The following is a 27,666-nucleotide window of genomic DNA, read 5'->3' on the forward strand; positions in this document are numbered from 1 at the left end:
ACACTTGACTTTTCTCTGACAGCAAGGGCAGTGTGAGCAGTGTGTAAGTGCATACAATACATTTCTTCACCCACTGACCAAAGGGTAAAGCAGCTGTAAAGCCAGCACTCTATTGACCAATTGTATTTGTCATAGTTTCCCTGTGTAATGAGAAATGATTACATAATTTTGGATTTTGGGCTTAAAATGAAGTAGTTTAGATAATCTGGCTGGAAACCGTTGGCTTGTTCACAACCTGTCTGATTGTCTGACTGCTCATATTTTTTCCATCCCAGATCTCAGCATTTACTTGGCTAAAACTGTAAAAAAAAAAAAAAAAAAAGACCCCAGTTATAATCACCCTGAATTATCCAGTAAATGCTACATTTACCTAGCCCTGCTCTCATTCCAGCGAGATTCTACTTCACTCAAAAATTTTGTCTTGGCCACCAAGACAAAATGTTCGCCTGAGATAGAGAACGAATCACCAAACGGGGAGGTGGGCTCAAGGCGATGATGACCGTAGAGCTCTGTTTACATCCAGCATGGAGGCCACAGAGGTGCAGCAACCGTTCGAAGCAGCAATAGATTGTGTGCTAAATAAACTGGAAGGCAAGTTCACTTTGAAAATAGATTTTTCCTTCATAAAAAGGATGTGTTCGTGCTGCTCCCTATAGGCTCTGACTACGTCATATGGTCTATTATTGATATGATTGGCTGTAAGTATGTCCAGTAGTGTACAGAAGCATTTGATCAACATTCATTGATCCCGACTCAAATACGAGGAAATAAACGGCTCCTCGCCAGACCCTACCTCAATCTCACATGAGATTGAGACGCAGTCTGGTGTTAGCTAGGCTAACATTTACCAGTTTAACCATATGACACACATCCCATAATTCTAAATATAACCCATACATGTTTACAATTGCCTTGTAGATTTCCTGTTTCTGTTAGAAAAGAACATATTTATCACTTACAGTATACATCTAACTGCCTCTCACCAGATTTATTTCTACAACAAATCTGCCCACAACAGCATGTTTCTGCATTATTTTCCATTGACAAAAGTTCCCACAGACTCCTGTGTTTATACACACTGGCTGTGGAGTCATCATGCTGCTGTCCCTGTGGCAAGTTCAACATTAAAGCTGCACCGCAAAAACTTCCCCTCTATGAGTGATGTCATGTGATGCACTTCCTTTTTACCTTGTTTTCCAAGGCACATCTGGATTTATTGTGAACACACGCTTCCTCTTGTGCGCCTGTGTGTGTTGAGAACTATATTATGTGTGTGTATGCAAACACTCCTGACCTTTTGAACTGTTAACTGATAAAGCTATTTGTCATATTTTGCTGAAGCCAGCAGAACAGTACGTGACCTACCGCAGCCATGATAGACTGCAATGTGTTTACTATGTTAGTTGGAACATATATGTGATGTTAGAGTCACAGACTGTCATCTGAATGGATCTAGAACATACATGATAACACCAATCTAAAGTATTGCAGGAGCAGCGGCATCAGCAGCTTAATAATGCCTATAATCTGTATTTTATATAATCGTTTTTTTATACCATAGCAGCCCACTTCTGCAAAGTCAAACAAATGGTCAAGTTGAGGATGTGCAATTGGAACAGCGCGACTATAGCATTTTCTCTTTAGGCAGAGTGACAAACAGGGTAGAGGTCTGGAAAAAGAAAAAAATGTAACTGGCTAACATTAAGTTAGATAGATTTTAGTTTACATAAACATTTGAAATGCATGCTCTTTGGATGTTCATAGCCAGCTGATCATTATTATTATTATCATTAATAGGTAGGAGTAGTGGGGGCAAGTGGAGCAAAAGAACAGAGTGGAGCAGGAGAACAGAGTGGAGCAGATTGGAGCAGGAGAGCAGAGAGGAGCAGGAGAGCAGAGTGGGACAGGAGAACAGAGTGGAGCAGATTGGAGCAGAAAAGCAGAATGGAGCAGGAGAACAGAGAGGAGCAGAAAAGCAGAATGGAGCAGGAGAGCAGAGTGGAGCAGGAGAACAGAGAGGAGCAGGAGAACAGAGTGGAGCAGGAGAAAGGACAGAAAAAGATGAGAGTGGAGAAGAGAGTAGAGGGAGACAGGAGAGAAAATGAAGACCCAGGTACAATAAAACCCTAACCACCTGCTGCTGCAAAAAATGAACAATATACTGCAAAGTGAGCAATATACGCCTCAACCATATCAGATAAACACCAGTGGTAGTGTGAAACAGATGCTGAGCTGTGCTGTCTGAGGCAGAATAGTCCTTATTTCTCATGGGTCCACTACAAAGGACCCATTCTCTGTGCCTCGCTGAAATATAAAGGAGGATGTGAATCACATGCAAAGCAATTTCTACTTTGAAAAGGATTTCTCATTAAAGCTTTTATATTAAGCTTTTATGGCAACAGGGTTCTGGGAGGGTTTGTGTGAAACACCATTATGAGACAGTCTACTGCGGGCTGATTCCTTGGGTAGGAAATGTAATCTGATGACAAATTGTACACTAATGGCTGCATCCTGTTATAGACAAATGCATGTAAGTGCATTATAATGTACAGTTCACACATGCATTTTATTATCTTGAGAAATCAATCTGTGTGCGGCAAGGTAATGTAATCATTCATGTACCATGCTCTCCACGATGTGTTTCATGCTGATGCAGATAAATGTTGCCTGTGATAAATACAGACATTATGCACCATCAACATCTGCAGCCCCACTCCAACATATCAAAAACTCCAGATCATAGATTGTTTTGCTCACCAACACCAATGGAAAAGTTCATTCCACTGACACTACATAGAGTACATGTCTAATTTAAAATATAAAGAGCAGCTTCCACTGTGCTCTAATTTGGATGCTCTCATTGTCTGTAAGTGCTCAAAAATAAAACAGAAAAACACTTTGCTCACAGAATCCTAATTGGTCTGCTAGCTGCTACCATTGACAGGTGACCCACACTCTGTGAAGCATATGTAAGGTTAAAAGCAGTCAAAATTGGGGCTATGTTCCCCTCAATGTTCCCTCTATGAATGAGAAATGAGCATATACACTCACAGAGAGACAGAGAAACACTGTACACAATTGCCAAGTGCTCATCCTCTCTACTGCTGCAGGCCCCTAAAATAGGTCTCTCGCAGTGAGCAAATAGATGATGCCACATGCTGACACACTGCATTAGCATAAGAAACAAAAGAGTCTTATTTGACTGTTTCATCGAGAGCACAACTCGAGTAATGACTGGAACACATACAACTCTTGAAGTTATCTGCTGTACCCCAACTACAGTCTAAGGGAGTGGTATGTAATAAATCTGTCAGTTTAAGCAACATAATCACATGCATATGTGAATAATGTCATCAAAGCATTTTACTACAGATCAGAAGAATCTGATTTTCTTCATGGCTAAAGTAACTTACTCTGTCACTTGGTCAAAAAAATAAAAACAGGCAAAACACAGTTCTTCCCCTGAGATCTCTCGGTCTGAAAAATCAATCACACTTTTAGGGGTGAGAGAGGCAAAAAGAAAAAGTGAACTTAAGATAGGGAGAGACTTACAGTGAAAAAAACAAAAAAAAAAACCCAAAAAAACAGAGACGATGAGAGAGACTTTAAGCTAGCTTGGCTCCAATGCTTGGCTTTGATCCCACCGGTCAAAAGACTACCACTCTAATCTTTTCCCCGAGCAACACCTAAGTCTTTTCTCTCTCTCTCTTTCTTTTTTCTCTCTCTTATTGTCCTTCAAGACTGGGCAACTTTCCCCAAGGGTGCTCTGCTTTATCCACAAACTCTTTAGCCAACTAATTAAAGATGGCAGGAGGCAAAATGCGATTACTATGTGCTCTAAGCTTATCAAAAAATACAACTGCAATGTCATCAGGGGGAAATAGAGGCGAAAGTCGCAATCAGATCAATACTAAAATGGACAAGCTGTGTGTTTTGGGATAATTGTCATTTCATACATGTGCACAGTGTGAAAGAGGAACTGACTGCCAAAGTATTTTGAATCTCAGCTTGACACTGACAACATGCCAACAGCAGGTACAGTAAAGGACTCTCACCCACACTTCTGCTACTGTATAACACTCTTGAATTGTTAGTGGTGTGTTGTTAAAGGTGCCACCAAGGTAATGAAACATTATTTGGAAAGGATGATTTTCTGATCTGTGAGTTTGAAGGATTGTGAAACACTACAGCACTGCACCATAGTTTAAGAGGGAGGATTTTATAGCCTTGGAAAGTAACAACAGCAGCATTTTATCCTCTGTTGCAACAATAGTTGTGTAAACAGAAGAAATTAGCTGTTCTCCAGGAATGGGCATATCCACACATTTGATTGGCCATTGCAGTGTCTCTATTGCAGTGCAGCAAATAATAAGCTTAAGTTCAGACGATCTAGTTTTGTTTTTTTTTTCATTTCATAGTAGAAGCCAGAGGGAGTTTTTTGTTAGTTTGGCATTGAATTTGTTAGAATTGCATTGAATTCAGTTCAGAAAAAAGTGATATGCAGTAGAAACCAATTTTCTTTGATTTCACAATGTGAAATTAGAACAGTGGCATACACAATGAAGCAAAGTGCAACAAAATCGCTAATAGGAACCCCTTGGTTGTAGGTGACGATGTTTAACCTTGTAATAATGCATGAATTGATTGGGACAGACAGAACAAAATGCCTTGGCATCCAAAGTAAAGTCACACAGAGACTTGGCAACTAAGTCCAAGTACACATGTGTTGGCACCAAACAACAGCCTGAGGTCCAAACGTTCCCCACTGTTGGCTTTGACAGGGTGTCAGGTTGCATGGTGACACAAGAGCTGCTCAGTGACAACAAGAGCACGCATGCAGAGAGCGTGGGAGGAAGGGATAGAACAGACAGCAAAAAGATACAGACGGGGTTAGAAAACCTGGGTGTAGACAGAGAAACAGGAAAACATGCGACAGGAAGAAAGCATCACTAAAACCTGACACAGACATGCAGGAACACAGTGAGTGGGAGTGATGGAGGAGTTGGTTGGTTAGATAGTGGGAAGAAGAGGAAGTAAACTGCCAAAGTGTACTAAGAGAAGTTTGCTGCTGCTGAACATCTACCATCCAACGAGTTCCTTTACCTTAATCAGGTCATCAGGTCAGCACAGGTTTATTTAGACTGCAGGGAAACCAATCATTACTGAATAGTTACACTTATAAAAAATTCCTTTTACAACCCTGATTAGGCATCAAAGTTGACAGCCAACCAAGCCAGCAGCCAATTCCTTTTCACATAAATAGCACAGCTGAAAGAAAGAGCCATATACAGTTCAACTTATCTCATACTCTTGACAGATCCAATTAAAGTGCAAAGGAAACCTGGGATCTGTCTTTATCTGGCCCAAGCCTCTCATTTAACAGACTGTGTAATAATATACCTCCTCTGTGGTACCACACATTGAGAGAGAACTTGGCATTGTCAGCTGTGTTATTGAAATGGAGTGCATCTTTTTTCCCATAGAAAACGCACAGAGGATGTTGCTATGGGGATTTTTTGTCAAAAACATAATGATGTTGTTTAGATGTGGCCATGTGTTTCAAAAGGGTTCTTTCCTCTTTTCTTTCCTGCCATAGAAGAATGAAAGGAAATGTTCTCATTGGGAAACGTGGTCTTCTGCAGAGAGCTGAACAAATGGAGGACATTGTGTTTAAAGGCGAAAAGGAGAAAGACAGGTATTTCAATAAAAACAGGAGAGTTGATTGAGACTGAAGTAGTGACTCACAATGACAGTAAATCTTGTGTGCTCGAAAGTAAACTACATTCAACACAGATGTCAAATGTATAATATTGAAAATCAAAAAATCATATCATCAAAAGTGCTTTTTAAACAGTTCAGTTATTCACATTATGTAGCACTTGAATGTATTGTATGCATTATCAATTAATGCTGGGTATCAATCCCCATTATATTTTGATACTGACCAAATTATGTTCACTGACTTATAATTATCATTGTTTATTGGTTCCTGATTAAATCAAATGTCAGCAATTTCATAATATTGGAGTGCTTTACCTCTTTTACTGAAGCAGGACTACAGACCTTGTCAAGAAGAAAGAACACATTTTACCTTTTATAAATAAAAATTAAACTAATAATATACTCGTTATACTTGTTTTGCTGCTACAGCTGTACTCTTGTGGTGGCTAATGTCAGTTACTGTTGACAAACGGTAAGTAAATATTGCTGTTTAAGTAAGGTACCAAAAATTTGAATCAATACTGATACCAGAGTGTCTCATGGGCACGGATATTGAAAAATCCCAAACAATGGCACGCCTTAGAAACCACAAATTATAAAGAAAACTTTACTAAACGGGCCCTGCTGTATTTCTCTCTCTGTCTGTCTATCTGTCTCTCTCTCTCTCTCTCTCTCTCTCTCACACACACACACACACACACACACACACACACACACACATACACACACACACCTTTGTCCTCCAGACAGAGATATTGAAGTCTTTAATCAAGACTAATGTGGAATGTCCCATACCACCACCATTAATCATTTGGAGCTGGTCAACTGTGCCATAGATCAATGCTATACATCAAAGCAGCCGCTCTTGGCACAAGTCTGCTTGTCTGTCCAGCGCTGTTTGCTCTGTAGAACACGTCAAGCCTTAAATATTGTATATGACACTGTCGTTCCCATTGCTCTGAGGAAAGAAAACATGACAGAGTAACAGGAAAACATTTGCTCCTTCTTAACCATGCTAAGCTGTCTACTTTAAGAAATAATGAAAAAGGACTAAAATATACTGTGAACTGACTTTTTGGCACAGATGGTACAAACATTTTGAACTGAGCCTTGCATGCTCTTCTTTTCACAACTTTGATAAGTGACACCAAGTCTGTGAAAAACATGAACAGCTCACTCATCTGCAATATGTTTTTAAATTCAGACAGTTTGATACCAGGACACGAAATAGGTCCTCTACCACCCAGGGAAATCAAATTCAGTCCAAGCTAAAGTATGTTTTGCAATCTACACTACATTTAAAAGGTGAACTGTACAAAATAAAGAGACTCTGAATCTCTGGAAACTCATTTAGTTTTGCTTTATGCCACCAGTGAAGAAAGTCTCCTCACTCTTTCACACATACACACACAAACACACAGGCCACCTCTGATTTCTCCCCTCAGTAGATCTGTACTTGTCTTGCTCTAGCCAAGTTTTCCTGGTACGGGGCCAAGTGGCTAACAAACAGCGGCTTATTAATTGGATCCGGTAGCGTGTTTATACTGGTGAGGACCAAGATCATTTCACACCGGCCTTGGAACAGGTGTGCTCTGCAGTGGTGCCAAATGAGTAAACTGCACAGGCTCAGCAGATTCAAGCAAAAAACGGATGAGCCTTCACAGAAAACTTGCCATAACTCAGCACAAAGAGGCACTTCCGTGTTCTATGAGTTCTCCACATTCAGATCTATTCATTTCCAGTGTACCAACTTTAATGGTTGTTTTTCCTGTTATTTTTTTTTACTTTTTCCCTTCAAGCCTTCAGTGTTCTTCTTCCACATACTATATGGCCCCTGTATGTTTCTCACCTGCTTGTTTCCAGGATTATTAAAAGCAATATCACGCTTATTTAGATGTTATTTTGGACCATTACACAAGACAATGTAATACACGTAATTTCATACATGTTCCCTTTAAATTTAAGTTCATATTTAAAGGTCTGAACATTCCTAGGCAGCTCAAAATACATGTGTAATAATAATTACCCAGTAGGATGGGTGCAGTGTAAAATGTTCTAACCCCATAAGATTTTGCTATTGCTAAAAAGGAGGTATACATTATCGCAAGAACATCCTATAGCTAAGTTCAACCCGATAAAACTAATTCCTAACATGCAGCCCTGCAGCATTAAACATAAATGACAGAATGGCAAAAAATGTATAAACAGCAGCAGTGAAGAATATCCAGTGAGGATTTCCATCGAGTAAAAAAAAGGACATTGGCACACCACACCTCTCAAGTGCTACTACTTCCCTTAAATTCCCATATTTTGTTCTTGCAGCTAGATTGGATTGAAGTGACTTTAAAGTGTGCAATGTGCAGATATTTTATGTAAGAAAATATATGTGCATACCAGAACAAGACAAATGTCAGGTATAAAAAACATTACTTAAACTATTCAGAAACACTTCCAGTCATCCACGGTCCCTAACATTCTCCTTCACTGATCTTTCTGTCCACCCCAGACAAAACAGACACATGTAGAGGTCAGAGACAACCTGTTCTGGGTTGGCTGCACTGATGAAACAATATCAGAGGACACATCTGGCCTGACTGGGAACAGGCCGGATGGGAATGGCAGCATGCTCCCAGGCTTCAGGCTGGTGACGGATGACTCACAGCTGATGCTGAGATCATTGGAGGTCACAAGAAGAACGGGGACTGGGTAGGGTCAGTCAGAAAAGTTTTTTTTTTTTTTTTAAAGGTGTGTGTAATTTCTGGACAGGGACAGTGTATATATACTGTACTGTATATAGGAACATTTTGAGTTTGTTTGGCAAGTAACTTGAATTGTGTTGGCAGAGTACCTTATTATGTTATGGGTGAGATGATATGAGGTGGGAGGAGGGGTGTTTAATAAGCTAAATGTTCATTGGCTCACATAATAGCCTGTTTAAATCTTTCTTAATGTGGTTTTCCAGGTGATGACTGTTTTACGACAGATGTAAAATAGAGGATGAATGTGTGCATCAATATTAGTAGTTACTGCTCTACTTTTCTACAACAGCAATGGTTGTACATTTTCCAAACTTCCACGTTTTCTGCAGTTTGAGAAACTCAGTGGTCCGATCTGAGTTTGTTCTAGAGTTACCAGTGATGGGGTCTGAGCTCTTGTAGACCAAGTCGATCAATCTAGTGTCAATGTCTGTATCCCAAAGGAGCCGTGTAAAATATTATGTCTCCACTCCCTCCGAATAAGAGCCATTGGCAGAAACAAGACCTGAGTCAGCGATGCCATCATTCTTGTGAGATTGTAAATTTTCCCAAACATGTAACCTGGCCTGTATGCACTCTTTCTTCCTGGCTATACAGCAATCTTTCCTCTCTATGTGGAACAATTTGTGCATGAGTATGTGTGTGTATCTACATATTTATGAACTCCACATGATCACCACCCCTTGTTTCACAGTGCAGTTATTTTCCGCAGTCTGGAAGGGAGTGGAGTGATGAGAGGAGTGTAGAGGGAAAGCAAAAGAAGGGGAGGACAAGCATATCCTCAGAGCTCTCTTCTGCCTTATTCTTTATCAGCTTTCATCTCTTGGCCCTTCAGAGAAACTGAACCATAAAAGGACCCAATCGCTAGGGGAAATATTATTTTCTCCCTCTTGAATACACTATTTCACCACCCAGACCCATACAATTTCTCCTTCTCTTGCATATACAGTAACTCTAGCATGCTATAGCTCGGAGCATGGGTTTATCTTTCGGTTCTCTGTGTGTGATTAACATAATAAATATCTAGTTTCCTCTGTCCTGGTGCCCACAGTATGAAATTGAAGTTAATCAGAGTAAAACTCACTCATTTTTCTCCAGCACCAGGGTCAGCTGTTCACCTTCAGCTTGTACCAGTAAATGGAGTGACGCAGGATAACTCTGAAACACAAAAAGATGATAGGAGTGTTGAGGTGCAGGATGTGGCAGGGCACAATAGTGTTAGGGGAAAAGGAAGAAAGCTTCCACATCCTACACTTCCCAAGTCTTTGTATGACACAAATGTAGGTAAACTTGTACTCTAGCTTACACTGATGTACAACTTAAAAGTTCTCTATCCATAACACTTCTCTTAACTGCTGTTAAAAATTAACAGGTATAGAAGATGATTAAGAGCAAAAACAATATTAAATATTAGATACTGGAATATTCATCACGTAACCTAGATTTGACTTGTGTGAATATATATATACATATATGTGTGTGTGTGTATTTGTGTGTATATATACATATATATCTGTGTGTGTGTGTGTGTGTGCCAGCCAGGGGTATTGTTAGTATAGTATGACTTGCCAGTGGTTTAAAGAGTGAAATGCACAGCATGTAATTTCTTATATTTTAGACTTACAGTGTGATCTTTGACTGTGACATCTCTTAGCGGTCTGCTGACCACTGCCTTCAGGCCAATACAACTTCTCTTCCAGGCAGTCCTCAGCTCTATCTGAGAGTCAATGTATCTGTATATGTGCGTGTGTGTGAGTATGTGTGTGTGCGCCTGCGTGCACAGTTGATGTCACCTCACTGGTCCAGCAAAGACTGTAAGTAATGACTCTGCAATACTGCTTGATAACCTTCCATTGGCATGAGGGACAGCTAAATAAATCTGTTATCCTTGGAGGTTTAAGTCTTCTATGATAAGACAATCACAAGCTGCCCTGGTGGTCAGTTTAATTTGGGGAAGGGTCAGTTTGTAGATGGCCTACTGTAAAACCTCTATATCTCCTGAATATAAAAGCTTCATGTCAGTTAAAAAGGGGGTGCATAATTAACTCCATAAAGCTTTAAGTTGCACTTTCCCCCCTGTCTGCCATGTGACTTGTTTGCTGATAGATAATTGAAGTAATTAACATCACTGCCCTACTTTATTGACTGACTTTGAAAGGAGAATATAACTGGCTGGAAAAAAACAACTCTCTTAGATTGTAACTTCCTTGCACCAGGAAAAATGTTTGATTGCTCAGGGAGTTTTCAACACCTACGCATTTCCCTTCTCTGGAAAAGTTTCCTGAAGTTGTGGTGGGGAATGCCGAATCTCAAACATTTTCTTTTCCAGATGTAGTAGGTGGGGCACACTGGTTTTCCCTGCCTGAACACAAGTGTGAGACCAGAGAGCGCTAATTGCATACAGTCTTGTATGTATATCTACTTTATGGTGCAGAAAAGACATGCTTGCTCACACTTGTGGTTCTTTCTCACAGCATCGAGTTTGTGCACAGTTACCAAAAGGCTGGAGAATTGCCGGAAAAATTTGACAGTATGTATCGCCTATGGGGCTAACTCATATACAACAAACAAAAGAGGACTTATTCAAAACAAAGGAGTGAAACCACAACAGGGAACTGACATAGGCTAAACAGAGCTAAGGAGGGGACTTTCTACTGAAGAAAATCAGGAGCAGGGAGGCAGGCAACACAGGAGTGAAGTCTATTCTGTGGTTATGTTAAACAAAAAGCCAGACATCTGCACTTGGCTAAAGCACATTGGCATCAGCTAGTCTGCAGTCTTTGCCAGATTATTAGCATTAAGTTAGTTCTGCTAAATGGCCTTGTGAGTATTTACCCCAGGCGTGAGCTGGCTGAGAGGCCCGTGCTCCATGCCTTTCAGCAGCCGAGGTACGGTGGTCTCATAGGGCTCTGGTTTAGCTGCATCCCCTTGCGGTTCAGCTTTGTCTGGACCAATTTCTGTAAGAAAGATCATCAGATTATCATTAACAAATTACCTTGACTCGAAAAACAGATTTGACATCACATTTCAAATATCACAGTTAAATAAAACTATTCAACAGGCAGAAAGATAGCACGGCCAGCAGCACAAATCAAAACTGCTCTGTAATATACTCAATAATTCACGCACAACAATAATGTTTCAACCCTGCAACAAAGGCAAGAGACCCTCAGACAACTGTGCTGCACTATTAAACATTGTGGACTGCACTGCTGAGACAGAGTAAAAGCTCATTCTTGTCCCTATGGGGAGATGCGCTGTCCCCTAAAGGGCCTCTGCAATAGGGCCACAGCCACAGACCGAACATCAATAATATATGCTCTCACTGTTTATGAGGAACTCAGCCTTTAGTATATCTCCAGACAGGAATTGAGTTTAAAAAAAACCCAACTGGCAGGATGAAACTGTCTTTCCCACTACTTATTTTCTTTTCCTCCTCAACTTTATACATTGCAGTAGGTCAAAAGGTTTGCATTCTGCTGGTTTTGCTGGTTTTGTTGTTTGTTTTGTTCCACTTTCTCTCTTAAACATAGCATTTTACTCCTTTTAACTCATACTGAAGTCAAATTTACAAAGTTAGAAGCCACTTGTACTAATTAGCTCTTAAAAGACTGCTCATTTGGGAGGCAAACAATGTGGGATGTATATATAGGCATACGTTGAAATATTATACACCACATCAGTGGCTTTAAAAAGATTGTGGGAATCATAGTCACTATTCCCTCTGCTCTCTGGCCATCTCTCCCAGCTCTACTCCTTCTGACCTGCCAAGGGACAACGGATGAAAACTAGCTATCTTAGCTTAATTCCGGTGCATTTACATTTTAATTTGAAATGTCCATGAATGTACACGGTCCCTTTTTAAATAAATAAACTAAACTAAACTAAATTAATTCTTCTCCTATATACAACTGAGGCTGTCCCCAACACTCCCACAGCCTTACTTGAGCATGCCTGTATTGTAGCAGGCCCAGCAGGATTCCTGTGAAGCCCAATAAATGTTACTAACCCACAGAGGAGATGTGGAGATGGAGTTGAGAGGGAGCGTTAAAGGGGAGGGGAGAGGTTATTTGAGGTTTCACACTCCTGCTATCTCCAAAGAAAGCACGCTGCGTCTCTATTTACTGTACATCTAAAGTCTAGGCCTGTTTCTAATCCCTTGAGATGAGCACATAAAGCATTCGTGTGACTGAATGCGCATGTGTAACGTCATGTGGGGTACAACAAGAGTTCAGTAGTACACTATGCAGAAATTCAGTCTGACATACTTTGTTTACTCTTCCTGGCGGGTGATGTCTCTCTTAAAAGTCTGATGTTGCTGCTCTTTGAAGACGAAATTCAGCGATGACTCCTGCGCCAACACAACTGCAATACTTTGAACTTCAAACTGTCTGCGACAGCCCTGCCCTGTGCTCTCAGTGTGACCCACGGTCCCATTTATCCACAGAGCATAATAAGCTAACAAGAACATAAAAAGGACCCCCTATATTTAATGGGTATTTAAACACGTGCCCAACAGTAGTTTGTTGGTTTTAGTGGTGCATGAAAACCACGTCAGACAGACGAAGCAGCATGAATGAGACCACAGGCTGCGGCTAGAGTGCCACTAAAAAGGAGCTATAAAAGGAAATCCAGGCAGACTTGTTAATTAAAGACTTAAACACTTCCACTGGTGTATGGCACAATTAATTCATATCTCAGACGCTGAATGAGTTTGTGATAACTAAACAATACCAAAGCAGGGAGGCAACTAAAGGTCCTCTGACCACACCTGAAGGCAAAAGTGTTTACAGCTGTTCTGAATGACTACACTTTTAAGCGAGGCCAAAAGCCTGCCATCAAAAGGAGGGGCAAGATACAAATACTGTCTAATAATCTGTCTTTGAATGCTTCATGGTTGCACTTATATTGTTTACACAGATAGTGACAGAAGTAGTTGCGTGAAGAATAAAGAAGGACAATCAAGTTCAAACCCTGCCTTCATTCTCACTTCCATACGTGAAGTGGGTGCACTTATTAGATTGTCAGTTACAAACAATTTTGAATGCAGCCTCCCCACTTCAAGAATCTCAGATACTGTTTGACGATCCGACAACAACCTCTTTGGAATCATACTGAGGCCCTTAATGTGAGTGCTGTGAGTGAGAGAGCTGCATGCTGTGCAGTATGAGTTTGTCTATAGGCTTTTGTGTACACCAGTCCCCAATGTTAGTGTGGATAAAGATTAAAGTGTGTATGCCACATTCGTCATTTCTCCCCCAAAAAAAGTCTACTCTTCAAACTGAAAAGAAATATGACATTCATGATGATCCTCATGGGCTTCATCCTCTTTGGGAACCTCTGAAATTCAAAACTAAAACTGGGTTAATCCCACATGTTTTCAACCTAAGTCAACCATAGTTGAATCCCTATATTGGACACAAGGGAGAATGAGCTGTGGGTCACACATCTAAAAAACAAAAAGACTGCTGGCAGCCAAAAACATTTCTCCCCCAGCCCCCCTCTCTTTAAATAGCCTTACAAGCCAGATTTCTTTTAAAGCAATTTTTCTGCCGTTTTATCATTCCACTTCAAGCATGAACTGTATTACTAATTAACTGATAGGTAATGTGAATTCAAATGAGGGCTGATGTCCACTTTACTCAGCAGGGAATTGACACAGCCAACAATATAAACAAAACTAAATGAGCCACCATTTCTTCTGTCAAACGGAGGGTGCTACTGGACTTGAGGCAAAATCCACCTCATTACATACAGTTAGTATGCTACCTGCTGCATCAGGGAGATTTCCTGATGACTTTCACATTTACTTGCATGCATACTTATCTTCTTGGAAGGGAAGGGTGTACTGTATATATGAGGGCAAGACAGCTATTCATGCATAAATAATGAATAGAAAATGCACATCTGCCCTCCATTTCAGCAGAAACGGAATACACTGCTTTTCATTCATACTGTATCAATCCAATCAACAGTGTTCCCATGGAGTCTCCCTCTTGAGATGAATAGGAGGATAAACAACGTAAGGAAGGTCAAAATAGGGGAATGAAGGACAAGTGCAAATCTATAGGCCAGGTGTTTATGGACTGCAAGAGGGAGTGAGCGCCACAGTGGGACTTTAGAAGCCTCCTGCGATCTCATAAGCCTAAAATAGCATTTGCATATAAACTATGTGCAACATACTGTGTATTTGATAAAAAGTAAAGATTAGTATTGCATGCATATGTTTATTTTTTTTATTATTATTTCAGCAAAATCTCACAATATCATGTAATAGAGAAAGCTCCACTACAGCTATTAAAGTTGTAGATGAGCTGTTTCCAAGGTCAGAAATGAACTTTTCAGCTAAACACGAAAGAGGGGTAGTTAAAGTTATCAGGGAAAACAATGGAAAGGTGAACATCTGCAATTCTATGACAAATGGGAAAACCCCAAGCCTCAAAACAGCTCCTGAAAGGGCCTTGAGGTCAGGTTATTTTGTAAACATTACAAATTATGTAATGTACAAACAGGAAAATGTGCAAACAGGGGAGTCAAGTGCAGAGAATCACGAGCCAAGAGGGGGAATAGTCAAGGCTGTTTAGTTGTGTTGATGCTCTCAAAGCTTGTTACTTGTAATTAATACTGTAAATATCAGATTGTTAATCTCCCAAACTACCAGATAACCTCATAGCTGCTCTTAACCACACAGGCCTGGTCTCAATGGCTTTTAAATGAGTTCCCATATAAAAGCAGGGAAACACAATGGGGCCCCAGAGATGTGACTTTTCAGTTATTATTTCTAAACAGAATTTAATAACAGTGGATCAGAAGATAAGAACTCTGATAATGAACAATGGCAAAAATTGAATGTTCAATATCTGCACAGTAGTCGCAAAGCCAGCCCTCCAAGCCCTCCAAGTGTGTGAAATAATTTAAAAGGTGACTTGGCCAACAGTGACTCGCCACTGAAGTCTCTTTAAGATAAGAAAGGGAAGATGAAGGTACCACGATTATACATAATGACAAATGTCATGAAAATAGACTGATTTACCAAAATAATTTGAGTCTAATTGTCACAACTGGATTTGATGTAAATCTGGATCTAACCCAGAACTATTTCTTGGAGTGTCTACTGTATAGATCTTACATATTGATTACAAAATGGCAACGTATTGAGCCAAGCTTAAACTACTGAATGAACATGAGATAGGTGTTTTAATCAATGTGGATATGTTTCCTATTTCTTTTGTGCTTTTGCCATACACTACAGCTCTGCAACGTATTCTACCTTTGTGAAGCTTATTATGACATTTCTGTTGAGACAATTGCCAGAAAGGTATAGATTTGACTATAACATTATAGGCTGTAAAGTGTAATCAGATTTTCATCCATCTTCGTATATTTACAGAGTTTTATAAAAAATATTACATATATACTTTTACATTTATGCACTTTCTTCAGTGAGTTAAATGAGAAGAGCAGTTGCCCCTGTCACATCTGTCCATTCAATACAGAGCAGGATCCAGCAGCCAGATAGCTCAACTTATATACAGAGAATAAAAACATGTGGAAACAGTAACATCATGGTGACAACAAGAGTACAGGAAGTCATCGCACCCTGCCAAGAAACAGTCCTGCACATAACCTCTCTGTAAGACACTAAGATAATCGTCTCCTGCTTGTGGCTTTATATCATCTATGTCTCTGCAAGAAAACAAAGAAGCATATTATCTATAACATCAAACTATTTCTTTGAGTAAATCCAATGTTATGACATTTAATCGTCTACGTGTGTAATAATAAAATAAATCATTTAACTAAATATTTAAGTATTGAAGTATGTTACACCAATACAAATCTACTATTCCACATGACCCACTTCATACAACTAATGAACATACTTGTGACGCAGTAGCCAGGCTTTTCTACACATGACACACAGTCACAAAGGCTGTGCGTGTAAAACTCTAAGGGCCTGATTTACTAAGATCCCAAATAAAGGGTACTAAATTGCGTGCACAGTGCAATAGATTGCGCGTTACGTTTGCGTGAGTTTTGTGGGTGATCTACTAAGAATAACTGCGTAAATGAAAACAGGTGCAACAGGGTGGATACAGCAGTTTTTAAATGAGGGTTTTGCTTTATGGAGAGTTTGGATGAGTAGAAAGCTGCAAGCACAAAATGAAATGTGATCAGGTTCTAGTGGAAACGGTTAACAAATATATTGAGTTATAACAAAAACAAATATTACCAGAAAAACCGACATATGGGAGAATATTTGTGACAAAGTTTCCGTAAAATTACCTTCAGGTTTGGAAAATCACAATGCACGTGCTAAATAACATATTTGCATAAACTCATCCCTGTATTTTTCACACTGGGGTTGAAACGCCCCATATTACATATTCATACTAAATGGACAGCGCGTACTATCTTCCACAGTTGCAAGACGCAAACCTCAGTGTGCTGCGTTAGTAGATCAGCTTGCATAGTTTTTGCAGGTGATGTCAAGTTTGCACACGTTTGTACACACGCAGACCTTTAGTAAATCAGGCCCTAAGTATCTGAGAGAAATAGCAATAAGAAGAAAGGAAGTGCTCTGATTCAGTAAAGATCTTAGTTCCCTTTGTGGTTTCTTACTTCTGCTTCAGATGCTCTAGGTTCTACAATCTTTTACACGAAAAACCCAAGAATTAAAGTTGCTAAAATGTTTTCATCTTCTAGGTCAAAGTGGAAGAAAGAACGCTCTACAAACGCCTTCCACCTTAGCGGGAGCTTTCTGTTTACATCCAATTACTGATTCCGTGTGAAAACACCACTGACCTAAATACAGCTATGGATGCTACACCTACATTGTGCCCTCGGAAATATAGGGCCCTTATAGAGAATGGCGTATGAGGCAGCTCTGAAAGTATAGCTCACAATTTTCTTAATATGACTGTTTCAAAAGAAGTAAGAAAAATGACATCAAACTATTCCTTCAATATCAATTAGACAGTGGCACCTGTGAGGTTGTCCTGACTTTTATTTAATTAATAACAAGTCTGAGCTACTGAAAGAAGTGAGATATCAATATAATGCTAAGAAGTGTCTGCAGTAATACAGGTTATTAAGTCTTGTCACAGTATGAAATAAGGGACTGAAATAAAGCCTAGGTTTCCTTTCATAACAAACACTCTTCCATCCAACACATCAAAGAGAACATATTACAATTCTTCCTGTTAAAATCCCTTTTATAAACAGTGGGAAACCCCCCCCCCCCCCCATGCTGACACAGTTCATCTTCAACATGATGTCGGTTGACTAATAAAAGACATGCAGAAGTAGACAGCATTGTTTAAAAAAGGAGTACAGCTATAGCTCTCTGAAGTGCTAGCTACTTTGCTGCATATTAATTGATGTGTTTTGCTTGAAGCGACTTAAAAGAAAAGACTTTCAACTAACAAAATAAGTCATACAGTGAAATACACGTACGGGCTCCTTTGCTCCATCGAGAATAAGTGTACAAATGTATTTTTCATCTGTGTGTTTCATCTTGAGCAGCATAATGAACTGTAGCTCACACTATGTTGCTTCATGTTCTCCAGCAATAAGATGGAAATTACAGTATATTCAACAAGGCATTGGCCAGAGCTGTAATTTCCAGGCACTACTGTAGCAATGTTCAAAGACAAACTCTCAGACTCCAATCAAAGTCTGTCTTTTATTGGTTTTGATGTGATTCTATTTGTAGATTTACTTATATTATGTTAGAAAGGCAACATTATGATGAGAATTAGGGTTTTGCCTGAACCCTTGCTGACCTTTTTCTTTTTGTGTGGAAGAAATAATTTGAAACTGCTTATGTTACTGTATTGACTCTGTGTAGTTATTAATGTATATTTTCTTCAGTGGATGGATACCTGTGGTGGGACTATGATGTCAGAATTTATTTGATTATTTATTTGAATTTCCTAAGAACTACTATAGTTACTACTATAATATACCAGTGCATTAGTTACTATTTCTGGAGTCCGTAGGAAAAAATAATGCCACAATATTTTCACGTAACCATGTAAATCAAAAGTAAATACAATTGTTTACTGGCACATCAGAAAGTGGTAACTGTGTAAATAAAACAAAACAAAAATAACAGTCTTTTTCTAAAGTTACACTGCTGACCCAAAACTGAAATTGGAGTAAGTTTATTATTTTTATAGGAGAGTACAACTCTTGCCTGTCCAAAGATTTTACCTTTAATTTTATTTCGAGCATAGCATTACAGAGAAATTTCCATGCTGTAAAAATCCTTAAAGGGGACCTATTAATCTCCTTTCCAGTTCTATATTTTTATTTTTGGACTCCATTAGAGTAGCTTTGTATGTTTACCAGTACAAAAAACTACATATTTACCAGGGGGGGCTCCTGTCTCTCTTAGACCACCATTGTAAAAGGTAAAAGAGACGTCTGTAAAACAGGACACCTCAAGCAGCAGACGAGGTCAATTATGGCTCCTTATATTATGAATTTTTGATACATTGAGGTTTTATATTTGCAAAATCTTCTTTTTGCCAAGAAATATTTAAAAATCTGTGACATCATCACAATGTTAAGTCTATAGGCTGAGCGGGAACTCGCAGGCAGGGCCAGCGGAGGAACTAACTGCACATATTCAATTGGCCTAATACCGCAGAAGTAAACCCAGAAGCTAGAATTTTTTTGCCATATGTGCCAGATCATTCATTCTTATTGGACTGAATGGGCACCATTTTTGGTCCAGTATCCTGCTCTTATAATACATACATGGTTGTGTTAAGTTACATGCCGATGCAATCCCAACATTTCCTGTTTTACTGATTCATATTATAAGCTTTTAAATGGATAAATATTGGGAAACTTAACCTGTTCCATTTCCTGTTCCTCAAATTATCAGAGCTTCAATAGCAACACTAAAAACAGGTTGGCACAACACCTGGAGATACTTGGATAATACATGGAAGAATAGTACAAGCAAAAACAGTGATGATGATGATGATGTTTGATGAAGAACTGCAGATGACCAGCATAGAAACTCCTTGACAAGACATCACCTACTTCACTGAAATGTCTATTCTCAGTGTTTGTGCACCAGTGTGGTGTGGTGTCACAAATCATGTTCATAGGTCCGTCACTTCAAATTAGATTTTCAATGAGCACAGAGAAACTTTCCACTTTCAACAGATGAATGTGAAAACAGCCTTCATGTGTCAAAATGTGTCTGCACACATATCATCTGCACAGTGAAGCTCAAACATCCAACTGAATGAATAAGAAACACATTTTGTGGAGAGGGACTTCAAAGTTACTCTGATCAATATTTTTATATTAACAAATTATCAAATGAGTGCGTAATGTGAGTGGTTTCACTCATAGTAACGAACCCATAGCTAATTATCTCCTGACTGCAACTCTGTGTAGCTTCATTACATCTTTCAGCTCGTTGTTTGGATTTTATGGCTAGCAATTGTACTGTATTGACTCACTCTCAACACTCTCATAAATGTTGTTTCCAACTACAGTAGGCAGCTGTTTTCAGCAAAAACAGCTTTGATAATCCCTCTGAACACTACCTGGCCAGTACCAAAGAGCTAACAGAAAAAGTTAGCAATTACAAGAAGAACACAATTAAGTCAGATATTTCCTTTAGGAGTTAGTGGATAGCAAAACGAAGCTAAAAGAGTGAATGCTGGGCCAAAAACATGACTCAAAATGAATGCATACTATTATATATGCGTACTAATGCATATTATTCTACATCTGCTCGTTATGTAAATAGTCATCTGTTCACTAACACGTTAGCCATATCAATAGATTTGGCAACACCTGTGCTTAGTTGTAGAAACAGCAAGAACATTTTAATTGTACTAGTGTTTAATAATTCAATACCACAGGTCCTAGAGTTATGTTAGAAATTAAACATGTACTGACCATTAGGGGCAGCAAACATACCTCATGCAGCTACTCCCTAGCTCTGTGAACAGAATAAGATCTTTTTACAATGCAGATAAACAATCTATGAGCTAACAAATGAATCACTTTGTTTTAATCAAGAAGAAAGTCAACAGACTGGCCTGACATTAAGTTACATGTCCACACTTCGGTCTTCTATGTCTTCACATATGTGCATTCACTGCAGAAAAGGCAGTGAGTAACATAGAAAACTACTGTGTAGAGAGGCAATTACATAATGTAAACACATGTATAATCACAAAAATATATTGTTTGATGAAGCATTATAACTTAAAGTAAGATGACCCCTACCCTCTGGTTCCTCTACCACTACCCTCTTACTTGGAATACAGAAAAGGGTTCTTTGGATACTACTAAATTGTTCAAAATAGAATAACATACGGTAGAAAAAAAAAGAAAAGATGAAGATGTAACTTTTGACTTCCACTGACAACCAACATTATATTCTTCTTATTCACAGTGTGAGAAACTGAGGAACCCAGTTAGGCTTAGAAAGAGAGAAAATAGGGCTAACAGGCACAAAGACAAACAAATATTCCCAATGCAGGATTTGAGAATTTGAGTATTTCCTCATTGCTCCGTTTCAAGAATCCCCCCTGCTATCAACTCTCTCATCGCTCACTTTCCCCAGTGGCTACACACTTAACAGTGAAATTAAGGAGGTGCTAATCCTGTATGCCCCCCCCCCCCAGATCCATTGCAAACAGAGCAGTCCATTACTGGCCTGATGAGTAAGCTATGAGGTCAGTGGATCACAGTGAAATAATGGTAATAGAAGACTCCTCGGGATTGGGTAGTGAGATTTGCCTTTTATGTCACAGTTCCATCCTGTGGGAGCAACAGTGGAAAAGCCAATTCCCATCTTGTCTTGCACAGATTTGGGCTTTATGTCTCAGAGCTATGGGGATTTCAGTTTGGAGGATTTGGGGATTAACAGGAACTTATCACACATGCTAGGTCACCTAATAGTCATTCAGGGGGTAAAACGAACTCCTACTAATGTGGTATTTTTATTCATGTCATCACATTCATACAAAAGATACTGTATGCATTTATTTTTACATAAGTATTAATTGAACATACAGTACATTCTTCCAAAAAACACATATAATATAACACACATACAGTACTTACACATAAGGATCAAGCTGTCTCAAATTGCTGCGGGCAAAGCACAACCAACCTCTGGCTTCAAGGTCTTTTTTTTAACAAAGGGTCTTAACTTTGTATAATGTTCTCTCATAACAGCTTCAATTCCCTCCATCAAAAGCTTCCACAATATAAAAGCGGATGGTTTAATGGCACGGCTGGACTCCAATCAACAACAGCTAACAGTAAATACTCTGACCCAGAGGTGTGATGACCTTTCTGCTGTGAAATTATTGATGTAGGTCGACCTGGTGGTTTAGCCTGCTGTGCAACTGTGTGTGAGTGTCAAACCCAAATGATGTTGTTGCATCAGTCCACACTCTTGTTGTGTACTCACTCTTGTCCAAATAAAACCTAATCTTTCTTCAGATGGACGCTCTGTCAAAGATGAAAAAACAAACAAACAAGCAACTTCTGTTGTAAAGAATTCATATTTTCCACAATTTCTCCCACTGCACCTCAGCATCTCATTCATTTTAAATGTGAGAATCAACATTCACATGCGTGCACCTCTCACAAAAATCCAATATCTGTCTTCACTCTGCATTCTAGTGTAAATATCAAAAACTTGCTGCTCACAGATAAGCTGTGACAGCAGTGACTCTGTGTTCCCTTCCTTTCTTTGCTTCACAAAATAATATATACATTAAAGAATACATTTTTCTTTATGTTAGAAAAAAAAGTGTCCCAACAAAAATACCTCAGCTTCACTAAGAATGATGGCATGTTCAATCACCTTAGTAAACTAATGAGAGAGGATGGTGACTGCCTTTGCACCTGCCTCACATGTCTCTTTTGGTTATTTGACAGCTGATGCAGATCTGGTTGAAATGCACCCAGCTTCGTCCATCACACCTATGACTGAGTGCTGTCTATGGGCAATGCAGGTAAGTGGTGGTCTGCAGGTCTCACAGTTTCACATTAACTCTCATATCATCTCTTTATTTTCTCTCTCCCTAATCTTCCCTGTCTCATTCATTTCACTCATGACATCTGGAACTGCTTAGAGCATTATTCCATGTGTGCATGTTAGTTTCGTCACACAGCAGTATCCATCCCGACCCCAAGTTGCGCATGCTGCTGGTTTATTTATCAGCTGATGTTGCTGTCTCATAACATCAGCTTATCTATTATATCTTGGATCCCGTCTTCCTTGGGCGAAGAGGCACGTGGTGAGCAGGAGGAAGCTAAATCACACTGATGGCTATAATGACCAATGATGCTTAACAGAGGGAGACGTCGCCTGTCATTCCCTCGTGGCCAACAAATCAATGCCAGCCTGTCCTCAAAATGTCAAGCGACAGCCACCCCAAGGCTTTGAAAGACCTACCAGGGTGAGGTTATTTCCTAAATGGCTTTAGCAGAAAGGGGTTGTTTTAACCGGAGGGCAGCCATACGTCAGCGTTCCACCACAGACTGGAGGATAGGTGTGAGTTACATCCCAGGAAACTGTGCTGAAAGGTGGGCTTTGCTTCTCAGAGAGCAGAGGGAGTGAATTTGGACGTTTCAGGGCGCTCAGGGCAAGTTTTACTCTCCTCTCTGCAAGTTTGTTTAGACAACACGGACATTCTAATCTTTCTAATTAATTCTGTCTGATGCCGCGGTCTGACCAGATGATATCCACAAATCTAATCCAGGTCATTTGGTTGTCTCTCTAATTATTTATTGAATTTCCTCTGCCCAGAAAGGAGATCCGACCCTCAGAAAAAGCAGTTGATATTCAGAGGAGACAAAGAGAGGCCGACAGAGACAGAGAGCCACAGACAGAGCGATTCATCAAAGATCTGTAAACACAGCCTGCTTGATTCTTGGCCTTATGAGACTTCTTTATTTTTGTTGCAAAAGTTCAGAAGGCAGTTGAGCTCTAATGGGCGATAACATGTGATTTAAGAAGTCAGGAATAACTTTTCAAACGGCTAATTCAACGATAATCAAATGCAGATTCTTTGATAGACTGTTTTTCCTTGAATATTTGTATTAATAATGCTCAGTAGCAAGGCCAGGATGAACTCAACAGGACACTTTAAAAATCCCTCCAGAGAAAGTCCTTATTATCTGATGCATCACTTAGTTGAGTAAATGCTACCACAACACAGTTTTTGAACTCTGTCCAGGTGGCCGATTGCAGCAGAGTGTTGGCACATAGAAAGGTGTTCTGGCAAGGGAGGAGCTAGTGTCAATCGGCTCCAATCCATGTATGGCTGTTGATTTGGCATTTTGAGTTTCCAGGGGATGGACTTGGGCTGATTTGGGCTGAGAATCTGTTTCAGTTAGCAGCCTTAGGGCTAGATTTGGGCAAGTGTTGGCCCATGGTATTGACCCAAGTTTGGCATTTATCACAAATCTGGTTCAAGTCTGGCAACCACCTGGGCTAGATTCAGGCCACTGCTGGGCCAAATCATTGTGGCCTGAATACCCACCAATCACTTTACTACATTCTGGGCTCTGTATACTCAAACACTTTAACTCTCTAATATTCAGTCCCATATTGCACTCCCAGCCACCTTGTTGTCTCTGCTGCTGAATACCTGATGTGTTGTTTTACTAATGTGCAAATTCTTCACCTCTTTCAGCTATACTTCTTTATTACTTGAAAATTAGAATCCCTTGTTGCAGCTTGATTCTCCACTCTGGAGCCAACATGAAAAATGGTCTCCCAAAATACTGTCAACATATTACTTTTCCCATCAGGGGAGAGTAGATCCTGCATCACTGTTACACCGCATTCAGAGAATACTTTTGGAATGACAGACCCCTGCTACATCTGAGGGGGTCTTACAGGACTGTTTTGTGACTGACAGATGTTTGAGGGTGCAGCTGATGGCAACAACAGTGAATATACAGACTCTGTCATAAGTTATATAAGTTGGTGCATTGATGATGATGTCCCTAACAACATGTTGGGCCTCATCACAGACAGCCTACAGAGAAGAGGTGAACATTACAGAGGACAGCAGGGTGGTGTTCACCACCCCATCCACATTGATGATACTGAGGTCGAAAGGGTCCAAAGCTTCAATTTCCTCAGTGTGCACATCACCGAGGACTTCTCCTGGTCACTACACACAGACACCAAAAAAAGCTTGACGGCAGCTTTATTTCCTGAGGAGACTGAGGAAGTTTATAGTGCTTTCATCCTGCCTTTATTCAATAGCATGGTCTTTCAATTTGACTGCATGATTTATTAATTTCACGTTCAGATTTTGTAATTCTTTCCCTCAAACCCTGCCCTTGCACTTAAATAGTCCCTGCTTGCACTTACATTTGCTCTGCTTCTGCTCAAACTGCATGTATTACACTCAAATACTGTTGCTTGCACAGATTTCCTGCTCCAGCTTCAGCTCTTCTCCTCACACTCAGGCTACTTCTGTGCACTCGTGAAACATCTGCTCTTAGATTTGTACTCTGCCCTCGGATGATTTGTGCAAGAACCCTGTCAAAATCCTACAACCAATAGACTGACAGGTGTAGTGCTGACCAATTAAATTATCCCTGTTCACTTCTTAGACTGTCCTGTATGGGGCTGCTACAGTAATTCAGCCCTTTTAATTATATATTTTATAATTGCATTTTAGGGTCCTTTTATTTAGTTTTTAATTTTATTGTTGTATACATTTGTTTAGTTTAGTTTTTTCTATATCACTATTTTTTCAGCTGCTGTAGCAATGAATTTTCCCCATTGTGAGATCAATAAATTTATCTTATCTTATATATACTGAACTCTTTTTCTCAACGCCAAGCCCTGTCATCTCCTGCTAGGATTGGTCTTGGATGGGCGAGGGCTAGGCCAACCCGATTTTCTCTGTTCCCACCCACATCCCCTCTCCATATCAGGTTCTATGGGTGATTCATAATGGCCCTAAATAAACTGCATTACACAGGGGGCACTACATGACGCTCATCTGTCACCACCTGCTCGCTTTTCTCTGTTGGCACAAACTTAAGTGCACATAGTCAATTAGTTTTTACTTTAGTTGAAATGGGTTTCTCCTTGATTAAATCAATTTATGTGTTTAACATCAGCAATATCCCCTAGTATCTTTTATTAAGTATAGAAATTCAGATTAAAATACCAGCCGATACACATGCCAACATGTGAATAAGGGGAGAACTGGCATTTATTTCTTTCCACTTCAAGGACTGGGTCATATATCAATTCTCACACTATCTATAAACTTAAAATGATTTTAATCCCTGCATTCATATATCAGCTAACCCTGTGAGACTTTTAATAACCCTGACACATTGAGATGATGCATGGAGTAAACATCTCATGAACAGCATCTTTCTACTCGTCTGCAATTGTGGATAATTTTAAAGGGAGCTTTGCAATAAACTGTATAGTAGCTACTACTAATGAAGCATTTTCGGTTCTTCAGGCTTTGTGTGATTGTTTGCACTGAATCAGTAACAATGCACATTACTGTGTGCATATTTTTTTTGAAAGTGTGGCCATCCTTTCAAGTTAAGATTTGCTTGGTGAATGCATTTAAATTATTAACACATGATCCAAACCTCTACTTTTACCATGGTGTGCATTTGGTGACTAATGCACTAACACGACACTGTGACGATGACATCTTCATTGCACACTTTACAAAGGTAATGTACTGTGAGTCACCTGAGATTAAGTATCTTTCTTAGTATTGACCCCCCCACCCCCCACCCCTTTTAAATAATTGAGGCTTGATGGTTCCTGACTTGCTGACGTGTCAATTCCATACAAACAAGTTTGACAGTTTTGGCCCTGTGTTTTAATAGGGTGAATCTGTAAAGATGTATTTTTTCTGTCTTTATTTTGCTACTACAGACTCAGCCACATGCACACATCAAAAAACAAACAAGCATTTGAATCTTGGCATGTACAGTGTCCCACATACACAATACTCTGTTATCAATGGCTTATTCATTCAAGCGATTATATTTAGCATCTGAATGATAACATCCTGTTTAGTTTACAACCTAAAGATGAGGTTGTATCCTGCTGGATGTTAAACTCATCTGTCCATCCCACAGCAGTCTGACTTCCCTTTATTGTTCCAACAGCAAGACTGATTTAAAATAACTCTGTCTGCTCATCTGTTTGCAACAATATTTAAAATGCACAGCATGACAATGAAAAGAGATTTAAGTAAAGAGAAATGTCAAAAATGGTATGGAACATGGGCATTTTTAAGTTTCCTATCAAGTAGATCTATGGGGGAAAAACGGTTGATTGTTCCTTTAACATATTGAACCACACTAAGCACCAAGCTGATTACTGTGTGTGTTTCCTAAGGGGACTAAAAAGAAATCCAACCCAGTCATGTTCAGATGACCAAACTATGGCTCAACATCAGCACAAATACAGAGGACTAATATCAGTTGTGTACTTTACTTACCCTCTGTGTTGTGAACCGTGTTGTCAGCATTTTCTGTTGCCGTGGACAGGCACCAGATGGGGAGAGCAAAGATGAGAAAAGCAAAGTTCATCCGCCGCCGCCAGCTTCTCATGATGCCCGGGCTCGGTGGGGTGAAGCCGGGGAAAGCGCTCAGGTCAGGCGGCGTTGTGAGTGAAGCAGGACCAAAAACTCCACACACGTGTCAGGGTGGAGAAACGGGTCAGAGCAGTCAATAGTAGTAAAGAGGGGAGAGAAAAAAAAAAAAAAAAAAAAGATCTTCACCTCCCAGACTCCAACGAGATGCGGCAAGCTGTCACTCCAAGACTGAAGCTGTCAAAAAGTTTTCCACGTTTGGCTAGCAAAGGTCTGGGGAAAGACGTACAGATGCATGTGTTAGCTAAGTGTTTTTGTGTGGAGGTGTTGCTCTTGTGAGAGAGACATGGCAGGGAGCGCTAGAAAAGACAGAATGAGAGGAGAGGATGTTAGAGAGAAGTGAAGCGGACTTTCCATCTCCTCGTACCAGAGCAGCCACACTCTGCCATGTGCGCTACACACTCTGCATGGTCCTAGTGCCGGAAATGTTGATCCAGACCAATCTGTTGTCACTGACAACATGTCAGAGGAGCTTATCTTTCTTACCTGTCCCATTCACACTTAATTAGGGATTCAAATTAATAGATGTGTCAAAA

The 27,666-nt window shown here is 39.8% G+C and overlaps 1 protein-coding gene across 1 annotated transcript in view; it reads right to left on the reverse strand.

The window, feature by feature from the left end:
• adam12b (ADAM metallopeptidase domain 12b) overlaps window positions 1-27,089 on the reverse strand; it is an 83,515-nt gene extending 56,426 nt beyond the window's left edge. Inside the window, exons 1-3 of the mRNA XM_053332847.1 lie at window positions 26,978-27,089; window positions 11,313-11,434; window positions 9,562-9,635 (exon numbers count right to left, since the gene is read on the reverse strand). Of these exons, the coding sequence (XP_053188822.1) occupies window positions 9,562-9,635; window positions 11,313-11,434; window positions 26,978-27,089 (308 nt within the window). The remainder of the gene's footprint in view (window positions 1-9,561; window positions 9,636-11,312; window positions 11,435-26,977) is intronic.
• Between the last annotated feature and the right edge of the window lie 577 nt (window positions 27,090-27,666).

This window comes from Scomber japonicus, chromosome 14 (genome assembly GCF_027409825.1).
Source record: "Scomber japonicus isolate fScoJap1 chromosome 14, fScoJap1.pri, whole genome shotgun sequence".
In the NCBI taxonomy this organism is placed as follows: Eukaryota; Metazoa; Chordata; class Actinopteri; order Scombriformes; family Scombridae; genus Scomber; species Scomber japonicus.